We start from the raw sequence: 18,871 nt of genomic DNA, 5'->3' as shown, positions 1-18,871 counted from the left end.
CACCACCATCACCTGCATGTTTCAGGCTCCTAAATTGAAAAATGAAGCAACTCTCTAGCTAATACTGGGAATAAACTCTATTACTGAGGGGAAAAAGGGGATAAGTTTTATCTTAATATTCCAGATTAGCTTTGTATAGGAGATAAGTTTTCAACTCTCTTCCTGTTGCCCACGTTGAAAGGAACTTATTTTAATCAAAGACGAGTAGTATTGCATGCTGTATTTCTTGTGTAAAGGCATATAAGGGATGGATCAGCTGCTCTTAATCACATCTTTTTTTTTTTTTTTTTGCAGTACGCGGGCCTCTCACAGCTGTGGGCTCTCCCGCTGTGGAACACAGGCTCTGGACACGCAGGCTCAGCGGCCATGGCTCACGGGCCCAGCCGCTCCGCGGCGCGTGGGATCCTCCCAGACCGGTGCACGAACCCGTGTCCCCTGCATCAGCAGGCAGACTCTCAACCACTGTGCCACCAGGGAAGCCCCTTAATCACATCTTTGAAGAGTGTGAACATAAGGGTATATAAGAAGATGATTTTACATTCTACTCCTATACATTGTTCTTCTTCCTTCGTAGATACCTCGGGTTACAGGATTCCACTGGGAGAAAAAGTAACCTTTGCAGTCAGTAGACGGATCTTTATTGGCATGAGGAACAAAGTCAAGCATGTTCACTGACCAAAACCAACAATCATATAGTAAAGGGTTATGTGGTAAATGGTAGCAAAACATTTAAGTCATAAAAATGCTTGGAGGACACATGAGCTGGGAGTATGTTTGTTGGGGGTGAGAAATAGAGCAGATTCTCATGCAACACTAATACATGATTCATGCATAATCAAATACTCTATTGGAGACACACTCAGCAGCAGACCCCAAGCAGACCCATTCTGTTCTTTATCTTTTGGGGATCAGATCCTGCCAAGCTAGTGGTGAGAGAATACTGAGCTTTGCCAGACATTGCTTCCTTCTCTTTTATGGCATCAACAAAGTCAAGTCACTGATTTACTTTTCTGTCTCTCACATTAGACTATGACTTTTTTGAGAGCTGTGTCCTCACTACACTGCAGAAGGCCTGGAAGAAAGGCAGAGAGAGAGACAAAGAGGGAGCAAAGGATGGAGGAGGAGAGAGAGGACTCCAACCCAAAGGCAGATTGAGGATTGCTATTTATACTCAACTGGTATATGAACATTAGCTAACTTAACTCTCAAAAACCATCACATAAGGTCAATATTATTGACTTAGTTTTTAGAGATGAGGAAACTTTAGGTAAGAGATGTTGAATAACATTCAATATTAAAATGGTAGATTAGAAATTCCATTTTGATTCCAAAGACTTGATTCTTCTCCTATAGTTTCCCACAGCATTCTGGTACCCAGTAGGAATTGCTCTTCATGAAATTACTGGAACTTTGGGGACAAGCCAGACAGAGGAAGGCTGGGGAGAGGGAGCCCAGGAAGGGCCAGGTATAGGTGTGTGTCACCTCACAGGAGTAAGATTAGGTTTTGGTTATCTGAGATTTGAAAATGAGCCCAATGGCAAATTCTGAACTAAGAGATTACTCTAGAAAAAGGACAGGCTGGTCCCATGTACCCTTAAGTCTGAAAACAACTGTATCATGTAGTCACAAATGGAGCAATCACTTGGCTAATGGATCAATCAGCTTGGGTCAAAGGACATAAGTGGCCAGTACTAATAGAGGACAGTGTTAGCATCAAGCCCCCAGATCCATTCATCAGCCTGGGATATAAAACAGGGAGTGCATTACAGGGAGGAAAGGTGATACTTCACTTTGTAGGAGATAATTATGAATTATTATTAATTCCAAGCAAGATAATTACTTTGGAGTTAGGATGCTAAAAATGGGTAGGCAAAGATTCTTAAAGATGTACCTTGAATATCTGACTTCTATCCTAAACAAGCCACTTTCTATAGTATCTCTGTGAAAACATATGCACAGAGGAAAATAACCAGCAAAACTCTATTCTCATTCTGATGATTTTTTATTCATGAGGTCAGTGCATTTAGGAGATTCTTTTTGTTTAGATAGCTGGTATGGCTGGAACCTACTCAACTTTCTTCCCTAGTAAAATCATGAGAGGAAAGGCTGCTTGGGGGGAGAAGACAATCAAAGCATAAGAATGTGGCTGCACTACATGGTGCATCCAACCCCTCCCCTTTTCAGGCCAGGGAAGAATGATTAGTCTCCAGATTCTGTTTAGCCCCTCAGCCACATGAAAGGTTTAGAAACAAAAACAAAACAACAACCAAATAAAACAACACAACAACAACCTATCAGAAAAGAAGATTGCTGGGCCGTCCCCCTGCTCCCCCCACCCCCCAAATAGCAGTCATTAGCCTGCTATTGAAGGAAGTAATGGAAAATTGGTGGGTTAAAGTTTAACCTCTATTAAATGGAGCTTAATGTTGTTCTTGATCTTAATACAACCCAAATTCTTGAAGGTAAAGTCGCTGTCCACTTTGGCTCAGCAATGAGGGCAAAAGTCAGTGGGGGAATGAGCAGCAATATTTATTCCATTCTGAGTCAGGTGCTGATCTTGGTTCTTATTTATTTCTGAGTTAGTACCTAAGCTAACATGCAGGTCAAACCCAGTGGCAGTAGATGCACACATTTGATGGATGTAGCCAGGAGTAGCCAGGGGGCCATTACACCTGGCAGAGTGAGCCATGAGGGCAGGGAATATGGTGCTTACTCAGCATGTCACACATTTATGACCTTGGTGGCATCAAGAGACATCCTGACTGCATTGGATCAGCAGTTACCTTTAAAAAAAAAAAAAGTTCAGCAATGCTTAGCTGATCAACTTTTCTAGGGACAACTTTTGATCAGCAAGAATGTAAAGGCTCAACTAGAGCTGATAGGAGGGCCCTGTTGTATCTTTATCTCCATGCACAATTTATCACTTGTCATTACCAATTTCCGAACACTTTGATTAGAACCAGCTAGGAAATTAACAAGGCCAATCTCATCTTTAAAAAGAAGCTTCAGTCTGTCTTTGAGTTGATTGAGGGCAATCTGCGCTATACTGGCCTGGTTCCTCCACACTGCAAACCTTTGCTGTTTCCATAGCTTGATAGCTCTGCTCTCTGAATCCTAACCTCACCCAGACTTTTAGGTGAAAGGACTTGTACATAAAATATTTTATGGTACAAATTGGCACACGTATGGCCCAAGCTGCATAATACACACATACCTGCACACACTTATAAACATACACATACATCATGTCCGCTAAAAATAGCCAGATATGTGGCATCCATCAGAAGTCAGTGAGATGCCCCAACTTTTGCTTCTTATTGATCCTGCTGCTTCATTTCATCCACCTACTCATGTAAAAATCCCTGACCTTGGCTTCCCAATGAACACACTGCTGGCCTCACTCTGAAATTCAGCGCCTAGTTGCACGAGTGGACTCAGATGGTCAGCCACTGTTTCTCCAGCCGTGACCTCTCCACAGTCCCTGGTTTGGATCTTGCCCAGACCTATAGGATTAGCTCTCACATGATCAGGTCTACACTTCATCTTCACTGATCATCAGGCTCATGCCACCACTCCTCTGATCAAAAGCAGGCTTAGGACTGCAGCAAGTATTCACTCTTCTCTCAGCCTAGAGGCACCTCTGTCGTTGGGTCGACCTAGATAATTCTACATATTTCTCTTTAGTCTTCAAAATGAAAGCTTCATCCAGGTCAGTCTCCTTGCTGTCCTAGAAATATGCTGCTGATTAGCTCAACATATATTTTCTGGACATCTGCTACCTGCCTGCTGAGTGCTAAACATCAAAGTTATGAAGGAAACCTTGGAGGAACTAATATTTCTAACTTGACATATACTGCTTTTTAGGCGTCAAGTGCCTTCTCCCTTACCTTCCATCAATCCAAATTCTCACCCTTTCAAGTCTCACCATTTCCAAGAACTATTCATGCTACTCTCTCTTTGCTTAACTTTTATTTTCTTTCTAATAGACAGTGGGCTCTATGAGGGAAATGCCTATTATTTATTAATCCTTTTATCCTCAGGTCATAGTACTTACCAGGTGATAGTAAATAAAAGAATAAATAAAGGAAGGAAGGAAGGAAGGAAGGAAGAAAAATAAAGGAAGGAAGAAATGGTTTTTTCATCTTCTTCAACCTTCACATAACTTCTCTCTTAATCCTTCTGACATTGTTAATGTGTATCACATAACCACCTCTGCTCTGGGAATACCTTTCCATAGCATCTCTGTTTGTTTTATGAGTGCTGGCCATTTACTTGAATTAGATGATATGGCTGTTGAGGTCAGGATCCATTTTTGATGCTTAATTTATTTTCCCCCAAGTACCTATAGCACTGCTTCACATTATTGATGCTTAATTAACATTTGTTGATTGACTTAATAGCCTGCTACTTAGGAGTAAAAATAAATTAAGATACAACTATAAGAAGTATTAGCACATGTATTTTCAAATTGAAGTTAGAATTAAGCTCATATTCTGAATGGTTGAGTTCACCCTAATATATGTCACATCAAGCTAAAGCTTTCAATTCAGTGAAAATATGAAATAAAGCTTTTGTTTAATAATAAAGAAAAATAAATCACTGATTGACTAAAGCTTTTAATTTTAAATTGGTAATTGCGTGTCAGACACACACCATCAAATAGTCGTACAACTGGTTGAATTATATGACATTACTGAGTGTGCTGCATGCAACCAATTTCCAGGATTGATTTTTTTTTTTCACTGAATGTACCCTGATATAGCAAGACAATAGTCTGCCTGTATAGACCTCGATATTTCTTTTAACTATTCATTAAATTTGGTGTATTCAAAAATTTCTACTTAGAAATATCTCACTATTCACATCAGAATGTATTAAAGTTTAAGGGCACTTGATTTAAATGTAATCATAAATTTCTAAAGTGTGTGTATGCAAGTTTGCATAATCATTATATACAGGCATATCAAACTATCTGACACTGAACCAGGCATTGTAACAGTCAGTAAAGTATCCAAGGGAGATGATGTGATCCATTATAAAACCACAGGAAAATCACCATTTCATGAATAAGAAGAAAATATCTCTGTTAAAAACACTAATTTGAGTTGGAAGATGAATTGCTGATTCAGCAAATCCATCTGTTCACTTATTCTGACCAATTCTGAAAAATACATTGAACTGGTATGTATAAAACACTGTATTAGGTGCCATAAAACAGGGGGCTGAAGGTGAATGTATTAATTGCATGTGGCAAAATCTAGAAATTGGTAGGATTTCATGAATACGCATGCCCATAAAGGTCTCCTTTGGGGTTTCTTCTCTTTACCTATTAAAAAAATTTTTTTTAACATCTTTATTGGAATAGAACATTTGTACATTTTGACAGACAGTCGTGAACTCTGCCTAGTCACCTTTTGTGGACTTTAATATCAGATAAGTATTCGGAGCACATTTCTCCTGGGTGAAATGGACTGGAGGAGGTCAGGAGGGTTTCCCATCCATCAGGAAAACAGATGCCAGAACACTTGTCATTGCCATACAGAGAACAACTGGCCTAATTCTCCCTGGCCTTTCTTTTTTTTTTTTTTGCTGTACGCGGGCCTCTCACTGCTATGGGCTCTCCCGTTGCGGAGCACAGGCTCCAGACGTGCAGGCTCAGCGGCCATGGCTCACGGGCCCAGCCACTCTGTGGCATGTGGGATCTTCCCGGACCGGGGCACGAACCCATGTCCCCTGCATCGGCAGGTGGACTCTCAACCACTGCGCCACCAGGGAAGCCCCTCCCTGTCCTTTCTGATGGAGAGAATGGATGCTTTCAATGTCCCCTCGTCATAGCAAGATTAACAAAACCAGGCAACCCTATTAGGCGTGACATAGGAAGAAAAAAGAAAGAGCTGGGACGAGGGGAAAATAGTTGCTTCCAATTCATACTTGCCGGTAAACATCTGAAGTTATTTCTGTGTAACCAGGCCCTTTGTAACTGGCACATGAATAATCAAATAAAATGAAAATCACCACCACTGGGTTTCTGGAAGCTGCTGGAGGCCTTAACTCATCATGTTCTTAACTTTGGTCATGTCTGATGATGTTCTGTGTCCATCCTGAATTTTCTCCACTTTCTATGTTTGAAGATAATTGTGAAGATGACTTGGAAAGTCACCTCAGAGTTGATTATGACTCTGGGAAATATCCACTAAGGAGAGAGGGGTTTAACTGAGTACTTTTGATTGGAAGAGAGAAAGAAAATCCTCCCCAAAATTCATGAATTCTAATGGAGGAAAAGGTACCTGACATGGCGCAGAGTTATATTAAATTTAATTGTTCCGTTTCCAGCCAAATAAGAAGGTAGACGAGAATAATAACTTGAGGGGAAATTTCAAAGTCATTAATTTATTCTACAGATGAGTATTGGGTACCTTTTATGGGCAAGTGCTCTGGACATAAACACAAAAGTGAGCACCACACTGTCTTTTCCCTTTGGGAGTTTGTAAAGTTGATGAGCACGTGGAAGCAACAGATATATACACAACTGACTATAATTCAGCGTTCACGAGGCTGTGTGATCATGGGGTGCAAGAATAATGCTTTATTATACAAAATGTTTTGGAGTTGAATGCATACATCTGTATATATACATACATCTCTATCTGTGTATCAATCACAGAAACTTTGGAAATAAATGGCCATATTTTAGTGGACATTTTACTGCTTCACGTAACGAAGTCATAAGGTATTGCTTTAGAAAAGATAAATCACAGATTAGTATCCAGTTGTCTATAAGAATTCATTACTTTTAAAAAATGAGAATGATTTATTTCCTTCTTATTAAGATCAGGTCAATGGTTTCACATAGCATAATTCTAGCCAGTCAGAGAACTGAACAGAATTGCTTTGGAATATAAATTTGCATAGGTACCTCTGCATTATGCATGACCTTAACTATTTTCCCTAGAGGTAAGGTCTAAGATGGAGACAGAATGTGTCAAGAGAAGTTGAGAATACGGATCACTGCAGATTGTTTGTGGAGGAGGAAACTGGCTAGATAAGTTTTGTCCTTAACAGTTAGTAATATTTTGCAGCCATGTATACTCACTGCTACCAATGTTGACAATATAAATAGCTCTATCAATACTCCTGTCAAACTGAAACATTCATATTTGTTCTACACATTATTAGAGAAAGGTGTAGTAGAAAATGAACTGTGAGAATTTGGTAAAGAACATACCAGAAAGATGTAAGTCTTATTCCAAAATTCAATCTTTGGGAATTCTGAGTTACAGGGAAACAACAATTTTTTTCAGGTTGTACAGAGACTTTATTCAAAGGATGTCTGACATAAGTATTACTGAATTTTTGCTATTGTTTCTATAAACTATGAAATTACTGAAAACGTATATGGATTAATGTGAACCATCTATTGTGCTTATGTGACATAAATATATTTTGCCATAATAGTACATAGCAAATGTTCTCCTAGCTTAAGAATGGAAACTAATTTTAAATTTGATTTACATTTACAACATGAAGAAGGAAAATTAAGTGGCTAATCTGGATGCTGAATCGTTGCCTGATATACAAATGTAGTTCAACTAAAAAATGGGTTTGGGATATGGCTAAATAATAACAACGGTTTTCTTAGTCCTGCACCTTGCTGGAATGGATCAGAATATAAAAAATCAGAAGTGTATCTTTTTTCTTTAACAATTACTGAATGAGGGTAGGCAGATTTAGCCCCAAACCCGTCAGTGTAGTAATGTTGAAGTTAAATCACAGTGTTCTAGAGAACAGCATAATTACTGGAAGCCACAAAAACTGGGTCAGTTTAATATTTTGGTTGGCTGACATGCCTTCACATTTTGGACAAACTAATCTTGGAATCCCAGCTGTTGGAAGCATCTGTTGTAGAGATGTAGCGACAGAAAAGCAATATGTCATCTTTACCAGCTAAAAGATGAAGAATGCGATATTAGTCTATTTCTTTGCACAGATTTGTCATAAAATCCCAATATTCCTCTGGGGTTTAATTGTTTACTAACTTTTCACGAAAATAAACCTTTAAAGCTCTCAATTATTTAATAAGTAAAATTCAGCAAATAACAGACTTTTTTTTGGTCAGTGATCATTTTAGTTTCAATCTCTTCCTTATTGACTAGATAATTATTATCCAGATTCATATGTCATCAATGTTGCCAACAAACAAGCTGAACAGAGAAAGAAACTTCTCACACTGATAGTTAACAGAGATTCTCCTGACCGCCAAAAGAAAGGTGTTTTATAGGCATCAGCTCAGTAGAACTCAAGAGTAATTTACTAACATGAACTTACTTTCCAAATATTTATTATTAGAAGCTAAATGCAGTTGTTCAAGTTAGGTAGTTGTTAAACCTACAGTCCCTACCAGAAATTAAATAAAACAGATTTTGTAAAATAGAACTACTTTAATCTTATGTGCAAACCTAAATCAACCTACGTGACCAGAGAATATTTTTGTATGTCACAGAAACCCAATTAAATTAATTGTTTAAAACACTGAATTATTTCAGGAAGTTGACTAGACTTGTAATCAGTGCTGAAACTTTTCTAACACTTAATTAACTAAGAAAAGTGGTACACAAAATTATGTTTCCAATTCATTTAATAGCACAGTCTCTAAAGGCATTTCTAATTAGCCTTTGGATTTACTCAACTTTTCAAAGTTAGATAAAGATTTGAAAATAATGTTAAATGGTTATGACTTTGGTGAATTTTTTAAAATAAGGGATTTCTATCTCTCAACAAAGGTATATTTGTAATAGAAAGTGGTTGCTAAGGAACGTCAATAAAAATGTTATATAACAATCAAACTTGGTTATTGTTTGCAAATAGAGTAAAATTATATTAGGAGAAGAGAGTTAGAAGTAACTTTTCTGAGTGGGAAAGATTTTCCTTGTAATTGTGATAAATTTATCAGAGCATTTATATGCTTTCTAGAAATAGTAGGTTCTGGAAGAAATTCAGAAATTGTATGAAAGGAGGTAAAGAGGAAGATGCAGATCATTATTACCCTACCCTAACCAAAAAACCCTGGGAAATTGAGAAGGCACTCCTGCATCAACTGGAAAAAAAATCAGGCAGACTTTTTCCTACCAAGGTATTCCCAAGTGAATGACTGAAGGTGAGCCAGCATCCATGCAGACTCCTACTGGAATACTGGCCGGCCCTCACAAGCACTGAAATTTCCTATTTTTTTCAAATGTTAATATCTAAAATACAAAAAGAACTCATATAACTCAATAGCCAAAAACAAAACAAAACACATAATTAAAAAAGAGGCGGAGGAACTGAACAGACATTTTTCCAAAAAGACACAAAAAGGTGCTCGACATCATTAATCATCAGGGAAATGCAAATCAAAACCACAATGAGAGACACCCCACACGTGTTAGAACAGCTGTCATCAAACACATAGTAGATAACAAGTGCTGGCGAGGATGTGGAGAAAAGGAAACCCACTGCTGGTAGGAATGTAAATTGGTGCAGCCATTATGGAAAACAGTATGAGGGTTCCTCCAAAAATTAAAAATAGAACCACCTTATAATCCAGCAATCCCACTTCTGGGTATATATTGGAAAGAAACAAAATCACTGTCTCAAAGAGATATCTGCACCACCATGTTCATTGCAGCATTATTTATAACACTTAAGATATGGAAACAACCTAAGTGTGCATCGACAAATGCATGAATAAAGAAAATGTGATGTATACATATATACATATATGTGTGTGTGTGTATATATATATTATTCAGCCATAAAAAAGAAGGAAATTCTGCTGTTTGCACCAACGTGGATGGGTCTTGAGGGCATTATGCTAAGTGAAATAAGTCAGACAAAGAAAGACAGATACCATGATCTCACTTACACATAGAATTTAAAAAATACAAACTCATAGAAACAGAGAGTAGATCAGTTGTTGCCAGAGGTAAGGAGGGGGAGACAAAATGGGTGAAGGTGGTCAAAAGGTACAAACTTCCAGTTATGAGATAAACAGGTCCTAGGGATGTAATGTACAACATGGTGACTATAGTCAACAACACTGTACTGTATATGTGAAAGTTGCCAAGAGAATGGGTCTCAAAGTTTTCATCCTAAGAAAAGAAAATTGTAATCCTATGAGGTGATGGATGTCTAAATATATTGTGGTGATTATATATATGTATAAAATCATTTTGTTGTACACCTGACACTAATGCAGTGTTATATGTCAGTTATAGCTCAATAAACCTGGAGAAAAATATTTCAAGCCAAGAACAAAGAAGCCATCCAGGCCCACGTACCCTCACAAAAGTAAAATCCATTTTTACACCTTCCCTGCGGTCTCAGCTGAGGAGCACACTTCTGCCCAGGACTCGTCCTCCACCTGCCTGCTTGAATTGATCATCTTCTCTTCTTTGCAAGGACCTTGTTCTATCAGTAATAGCCTCTCAGTCCCTTAGTGTCTTACGTGGCTTTTGGAGTAATAAACACAGTCAATTTCACGACCTTTAAAACAAGTAAGCAACTAACACACACACACACACACGACCTATGTCAGCTAAAGTGTTCCTGTCTAAAGGGTCACCTCATCTTCTTTCTCATATTGTTAACTTCTATTCACATTTAAATCTCAGGAATTACTGCTGGAGATCCCATCCTGACCACCAGACTCCCACTTCATCCTATGTATAATCCTAAATTGCACTGGCATTGCCATTGGTGTCTCTAGAGCCCTGAATAGGTCATGGAGCCCTCGCAGCCGTGGGGTCACCTGTGTTTCCCCAGCACACGGCACAGTGACCCAGGAAGAACAAGGTCTCAGTGACACCCACTGCACCAAATGCTTCACCATAGACCTCAACTCGCCATGTTTCCTACTCTCTCCCTCTTTTCCCATCATAAAAAGGTTCTGTATTTAAAATGCTGATCTGAAATCACGTTAGCAGAGCCAACCTTTTTCCACCTGTCTCTCTCCATCCCTATCACAACATTTTAACTATTTATTAACATATTTTTATCTACCACTAGACTCTGAGCTCTAGGACCTAATGATCTGACTTATCTTCCCTTTCGGAGCACCTGTGGATATAGAAGTTCTCAAAAGTTATCTAAAAGGAGGGAGGGAAGGAGAGAGGCGATTGGAGCCACAGGAGGAGGGTGAGGTGTGGGAGTGTAAGGTGTGGGAGTGAGGTGTGGGAGTGTATTTGCATAACACAATAAGGTGAAAATTATGAAAACAAAAGATACCCAGTTCCAAAACTCTCCCTCGACTTAATAAAAAATGGCAATCATTTGTCAAAAAGTTTACTATAGGGCTTCCCTAGTGGCGCAGTGTTTGAGAGTCCGCCTGCCGATGCAGGGGACACGGGTTCGTGCCCCGGTCCGGTAAGATACCACATACCACGGAGCGGCTGGGCCTGTGAGCCATGGCCGCTGAGCCTGCGCATCCGGAGCCTGTGCTCCGCAACGGGAGAGGCCCGCATACCGCAAAAAAAAAAAAAAAAAAAAAAGTTTACTGTATGTTCATTTAAATGAAATACAAGTTCTATATCTACCCAAACTCTCTTAAATTCACATTCCGAATTTATGATCTACCCCATTTCCCCATTTATCTCAAGGAGTAGTATTGATCCTCATAATAAAATTCTATAATTTACATATCTTATAAAAGAAAACATACAGCAATATTATTAAAGTAATACAATGCATTGGCCCGGGCTTTTCCAGGTCATGGGGCATTATCACATAGGTAAATCATTTATCTTAGGATCACACTAAGAGCTAAACAGAACAGGTGCTGTTATTTTCACTTTACAGTTGAAAAAAATTGAACTTCAGAAAGGTTAAGAGGTATGCACGCCTTGGAGCTATGAATAAATTGAAGAAGAAGGTGACAGTAAAAGGAAGAAATATTAGATTTGCTCTTTTGAAAATGATGCAGTGGGAGAAATGCAATCTTAATCAGCAACAACAAATACTTATTCAGCATTTACCTCATGGAGCCCAGCTCTGTCTTTCCTGTGATAGAAATTTTATCAAAAGAAAGAGCAGGTATCACTTCACAGCACTTCAGACAGCAATTTTTTTGAGAGGCTTGAGCCTTTCAAATAATTTACTACCCAAACACTTTTAAATTTAGGGCGGCAGGAAAAGTAATCGTTAACTATTTAACATCTAATACAGCTAGCATACTACAGCATTTTCTTGGTTTAACATATGATACAGTAAAGCATTTCCTTCTCTCTCTCTCTCTGTGTGTGTGTGTGTGTGTGTGTGTGTGTGTGTGTGTGATGTGCATATACTTCAAAAGGTTCTTGGATAATGAATATGCATTGATTCAGGAAAAACATACTGTTCCCTCTCACCCAGAGAGAGAAACCTTGATTTTCTCCTGTCTAATTCTGCCCACCTACAGTTCCTATCACCATGTTGGATTCTTCGGTTTATGTGTCTTTACTAGTTATTTTTTCAGATGCTTTTATGTGGCCATTCTCCTGCCAATTTTAGGGTCACCTGGAGCAACATCTTTTTTAAAAAAATAATAGAACCCATGAACAAGAAGGATTTAAGAGATCTTTGTGTCCACTGCCATATAAATGTTAACACTTTTTCAAGTGTGTCCAGAACGTACACGCTGGATTGCACCAATGAAAATACTTGTTGCATCTAAGGAGTAGATTATGGATGATTATTGACTCATTTTCTAAACAACAATTTTAATGGTTTATATTACCTTGGCAATAAATAAGGAAAAGTATTGATATTATAGAGTCTTGCGATTGTGGCATCCTTGCTTTGATGACATTTCTCGGAGATATTTATTCTTTGATTGTATTATATGTATATAAAATATATATAATGTATATGTTATATATAGAAGCTATTTGATAGTAAATAGGTTTTCACGTCAAGTACATGTGATCAGGAATAAAACTTTCATTTTATCATTTGCCCCTGAGGAGAAATGTAACCTATTTATCCACAATCTGTATTATGACTGCTTTCCGACTTGTTTTCATGAAAAGCAGAGATTATTTTTTTTAACATTATTGCTTTACTTTTCAGGACTAGACACGGAGAGGCAGGCTATGTAAAAAATAAAAATAAAAAACTTACCCACTCTTCTTCATCGTAGTCTGAATGATGTGGTATGGAGTCCTGCCTTCTCATCGGCGGGGGTGGGCCCTGGGAACTGGTCTCCTCTGTGCTGTTCTTAGGAGAGGGCGGCTTCTTAAGGACACCTCCTGGCCTGGCAGTGTAAAGTGCTAAAAGGGCACTTCTGACCAGCTGATCCTTGAAGGCATGTACGAAAAGCTCTGTCTGGAAAGAAATTGACAGGGATTCAGCACAGAGCTTTGAAAAGGTCAGTGGCAGATCTGCTGGCACTTAAGTGGTGTGGATGGTGGAAAAAGTGCAGGCAGCAGAGAGAGAAAATGATTCATAGGTATCAATGGAAAATAGTTTGGTTTGGGTTTCCGCCAAGGCCTTGAGTCCTATTCTAAAGTTAATGCTGAGGTTCTGTATGCATTGTAAACACCATCTGTCTCCTCAGCCCACTCTCTTTTAGTTCCAGATCCTGTCTTTGGAGATGTATTTCACAGGGGATTATCATTTGAACACCATCTCCCTGCTGTGCCTTTCAAGTAATTCCAAATACACCTTTAAAGAAAATGTGATCAGACTATGTTTATTTTCTATTTTAAACAGAGTTAAAGGCTAAAGAATGACATATCTCTTCAAAAAAAAAAAAAAATAGAGGCAGGAGACCTTTTTTTCTTTTTAGCATCATGGACAGATTTCAGCAGTAGTGATGACATAGGCAGTCTTCCCCATGAAAACATTTGGCTTTTATTCCCCATTACTACCCTCTAAACTGTCTCCTTCACCAAATGGTTTCAGTAATGTTCAGTGTTAACGAGGTTACTAAGAAACTTGCCATGTGGGTTTTACAAGCTGGTGGTAAACACCTAGTAAGTACTATTGTAATGATGGCTTTCCAACAATAAAGAACTTTACAGCTGTACTCTGCAATTTCCTGATGAAATGTTTAATGGCTTCACCCTGTTATACACTGCAGGGTGCAGTAATTGATTTTCTGTATTATAGTACACTCAACACACACGTGGCCTACCAATCTGTTCAAAGAGTAGAGAAGTAACTCAAGCACTGACCCACAATGTTAACATATTTATGCTTTGTAATCTGTTGGGAAGGGGCCCTTTAACCCATAGCATTATTTTGAATCACAGATCATTTACTGAGACACTCCTGGATATAATGCTGTCTTCACCAATGCTGTAACTCAAGGTAATCATTGATTGGTGCTCTCTCAATATGTAGTCAGCAGTGCCATGCTCAATCATTGTTACTAAATTGTCTCTGAATCTCCCTGTTGTGAGTGTGGGCAATTACAGAAAACCAGTTAAACCAAGTGCAAAATAAGCAACTAATTAATAAGACCCTGTCGTATCTGCATAGTTATATCTTTGCAATGGATCGTGAAATTCTAGATCTAGAAGGGAGTTGAGTGGACCTCTTCACTAACCAGATAAAAAAACTATGAAAAAAGTGTGATGATCTGTTCTAGGGCAGACTGCTGATTGGCAGCACAAGGGAACAGAGTCAAAGTTTTCTATCAAATTCAGTAGTACTTCCCCTCACTCCACACCACCCACCATGACCCTCAGCCTCAATCCTTCTCCCCTTCTTCTCTGATTCTGGCTCCCCATGTGTTCTGAACATCTACCAGCTCTCATAGTTAATTGTGTCCACAATTGCTGATGTTAACTCTCTGTCCTGTGAATTTTTGTTGTTGTTGTTGTTTGTTTGTTTGCGGTACGCGGGCCTCTCACTGTTGTGGCCTCTCCTGTTGCGGAGCACAGGCTCTGGACGCGCAGGCTCAGCGGCCATGACTCACTGGCCCAGCCACTCCGCGGCATGTGGGATCTTCCCGGACCGGGGCACGAACCCATATCCCATGCATCAGTAGGCGGACTCTCAACCACTGCGCCACCACGGAAGCCCTGCCCTGTGAAATTTTAATGGATGTTTTAAACACTCTTTTAATCTGTTAGTCATATTGAAGGCACTTTGAAGGTAAGTAGACAAGAAATATGGTAAAAAGAGGCTATATTAGAATAAGAGGTTGGAAAATATTTTTATAATAACTAAGAAAATAAAAATAAGGCAGAGCTTTTTAAATTAAAAGAACAGATGAAAAAGGTGGCTAGACAGTACAAGTCAGTATAGTTATGGCAAAATGAGGGAACATGCTGTTTACATAATTTTCCAGACAGCATGGATGTGTCTGTCAATGTGAATTTAAATATTAAAAATGTGAATTTACTTCCACTCAGCTTAACCTAACTATTTCTTTCTTGATAGTTTCAATAAATTCTTTTGATTTATTTTTGGAGCAAAACAGCTTGACTTCTTTGACTTCCTGCTACTACAGCTCCAGTCTCCATAACACTCACTAATTACTATGTAGCTGAATACTATTCAAACCCAATGAAATTTCCTATGGTTCTTGTAATCACCACTATTTCTTCCCATAGCAAGCACACACAGAGTTTCCTCTTAATTTACTCAAATCTCATTTGGGTTGATTTAGCACCAAAGACATGGGAGATAATACGGTAGATTCTTGCAGTTTTACAACCTAGAATTTTGAGGGAGGGTAGCTGAATATAATGCACAAAATCTTAAACAAACACAATAAAAGCTGATCTTCTACTTTGTGTGTATACTGAAACATGTATCTGACTCCTTGGAAACTCTCTGGATCACCCAGATCCTGTGCATAGAATCGTATTCTGTTGGAAAATAGCAAAATATTCCATTGCAGTTTCCATCTGACCTGGAAAAAATCTTAATTTTCTTGACCGGTATTACTTGGTAAATGTAGACCAATATAGACCCAGGTGTTTTATCATCAAAATAAATCAGCTTGAAGAGATTAATATAGTCACACAATCCCAACACATCTGTATGTTGCTGTTCTTACAACTGAGATAATACCAGGGAAGTTAAGCATCAGGGAAGGAGGTGACCATGTCTCTCTGAGCTGCCTATTGACTCAGAGTTCTGAAAGCCTTTGTCCTTTTCTTACTTAGCTCCAACTATAATAAATGAAAGAAAAAAGGCTGACTAAATATTATTGTAAGGATAGGCAAAGCAATTAATTTAAAATATCAGTGTAAGATTATAGTAAAAAAGCATAAACTCTGAACCCAAGGCAGATCTATTTCATTTGTTCTATATTTTAAAAAGAAAAAGAAAAGAAAATGTTTTCTTGCCTTTCTGCCATTTGTCCAACTCATATGCTCATACAAGTATCCTTCAAAGTAACACACAGAATTATCTGCAAGTACAAAACTACTAAAAATTACTTCTCCTGGGGATACATTTCCTAGTTTCCTGAATACTAATGCCAGAGGAATAGTTAGAATATGTTCATTTAAAAACACTCTTTTAAACTAGAGAACTCAACAAATTAAGCAAAGTCCCATTCTATTAGAATTTCCTTAGAGTCACTGAAAAAATTCAAGGCCATGCCTAACCTCATCTGTAATACAAAATACCATAAACAAGTAATTATCATTTTAGTAGTCATGTATATGGCAAAAAAAGAATCCTGCTTATTTTAAAATTTGATATGCTTTAATTATTTCATAGTGTTATACTTGACGTTAGTACATTGATATGTGTTTAACATTCCCTAAAGCAAAGAACATTGAACTTTCAGCCAGGAGAGTTACCTGACATCTGGGCAGCTTATATAAATTATCCACTTGACCTTGGCTAAATCACATAACAACTTTTCCTCAGTATGTACAAAATTACAATGCCTATCTGTGAAACCCTTATGGGAGTTCACTGAAAACTGTACTCTTCTATTTATGCTTCTCTTTCTTGACTGACCTTTTCAGTTTCTGCTGTTGACTCATAATCCCCTGCTCACTCAAAATGTGGTAAGTGGACCCCAAGGGGCGTTAAACCACATTCTTAAAAGCATTTTTCCATTGGTGATGTAACCCCTTCTTCCATAACTTCAAGTATCATTTTTTATTATGCCAAGGTCTTCAAAATCCATTTCTGCTTACCTCCTGAATCAGCATGGTCAAGGGTTTCCATCTGCAAGCTTTTTGAGAAGTCCCAGCCCCATCTCAAGTTTTTCTTTTTTTTTCTTTTTTTTTTGCGGTACGCAGGCCTCTCACTGTTGTGGCCTCTCCCATTGCAGAGCACAGGCTCCGGACGCGCAGGCTCAGCGGCCATGGCTCACGGGCCCAGCCGCTTCGCGGCATGTGGGATCTTCCCAGACCGGGGCACGAACCCATGTCCCCTGCATCGGCAGGCGGACTCTCAACCACTGTGCCACCAGGGAAGCCCTCAAGTTTTCCAAATAAATGTTTTCTTCCTTGTTTTCCATCTGAGTGGTATCATTACTACTCAGCAACTCTGAGTCCAAACGTCTGGATCATTTTCAGTAATACTTATTTTCTGGTTTAGTGATCAATTTCTAGTAGTTAGATATTTTCAATAATTTCAAAGATTGACCCTTACGTTATATCCCCACAACTAATCCTAGGTTATATCCTTTCTGCATTCCATGTTGTTATTTCCATAGTCTTCTTACTGGTTGATTTACTTTTCTTTAACTCTTCTTTTTTCAGGATGTTATCCAAGGTCACCAACACTAAAATGTTGACTTCTGGGTCCCATCTCAGAACTCCTGAATCAGAATTTGTATTTTATCAAGCTCCCCAAAAGCATTACTGATATTGTGATGCTCAATAATTCAAATCTCTCTGTCCTTACTCAGCCTAGTTATGGCTCTGAGGATGATCTTCACAAAGCAAACCTCCAGGCCTTCTGCCCTTAACAACCTTGTCAGTACCTACAGAACAGACCTTCTCTTGGGTAAATAACTAGGAGTGAGATGGATAGCTCATATATATATCTTTTAACTTTATGAGACACTGATGAACTGTTTTTCAAGCTGCCAACAGTTGTGTACCCATTAGTGATAGATGAAAGTTCCAGTTATTCCATATCCTTCCTAACTTTTCCTATGCTCAGCCCTTTCGATTTTAGCTATGCCAGTGGGTGGTTAGTGGTACCTCATTTTAGTTTAAATTTGCATTTCCCTAATAACAAATAATGATGAGTATCTTTTCATGTGCTTATTTGCCATCTGTCTTTTTTGGTAAAATGTCTTTTCAATTCTTTTGCTTATTTTTAATTGTTTTATCATTCAGTTGTAAGAATATACATTCTGACACAAGTCCTTTGTCAGGTACCTATTTTACACATATTTTCTCCTAGTCTATGACTTGCCTTTTCAATTTCTTAATAGTGTCTTCTGAAAACTTTAATGAAAGTTTTTAATTTTGAAAGTTTTTAATTTTGAAGAAGTCTTACATATCACTTTTTTTTTGGTTCATGCTTTTTGTGTTCTAAGAAGTCTTTGCCTACCCCAAGATGACAAAAATTTTCTCCTATGTTGTATTCTAGATGTTTATTTATTTATCTGTTTGTTTTTTTCTTTTAGCTTGTATATTAAGGTCTATGATCCATTTTTAATCAATTTTTATATAAGTGTGAGGTAAACATAAGGAAAGGTTTATTCTGCATATGGATATCCAATTGTTCCTGCCCTATATGTTAAAAAGATATCCTTTCCCCAATGAATTTCCTTTGCACTTTTGTCTAAATTTATTAAACACATATGTATGGGCCTATTTCTACATTCTGTATTCTATTCTGTTGATCTATATATCTGTGCTTACACTAATATGTTACAAACCATGAAATGAATATCATTTTTGTTTTAAAGAGTAAATATGTTTAAGTA

At 38.2% G+C, this 18,871-nt stretch overlaps 1 protein-coding gene across 9 annotated transcripts in view; it reads right to left on the bottom strand.

The window, feature by feature from the left end:
• INPP4B (inositol polyphosphate-4-phosphatase type II B) overlaps positions 1–18,871 on the bottom strand; it is a gene marked incomplete at both ends in the record, with an annotated part of 346,425 nt that overhangs the window by 107,134 nt on the left and 220,420 nt on the right. For 7 of the 9 annotated variants that reach the window (XM_079705832.1, XM_079705833.1, XM_079705837.1 and 4 more), the window contains one exon: positions 13,132–13,335. The exons of the other annotated variants lie outside the window; for them this stretch is intronic. In XM_079705832.1, the coding sequence (XP_079561958.1) occupies positions 13,132–13,335 (204 nt within the window). The remainder of the gene's footprint in view (positions 1–13,131; positions 13,336–18,871) is intronic. 9 annotated transcript variants of the gene reach the window in all.

Source organism: Hyperoodon ampullatus (assembly GCF_949752795.1).
Source record: "Hyperoodon ampullatus genome assembly, chromosome: 1".
Taxonomy (NCBI): Eukaryota; Metazoa; Chordata; class Mammalia; order Artiodactyla; family Ziphiidae; genus Hyperoodon; species Hyperoodon ampullatus.
The sequence above is the reverse complement of the archived record's forward strand: the minus strand, read 5'-3'. Positions and strand labels throughout refer to the sequence as shown.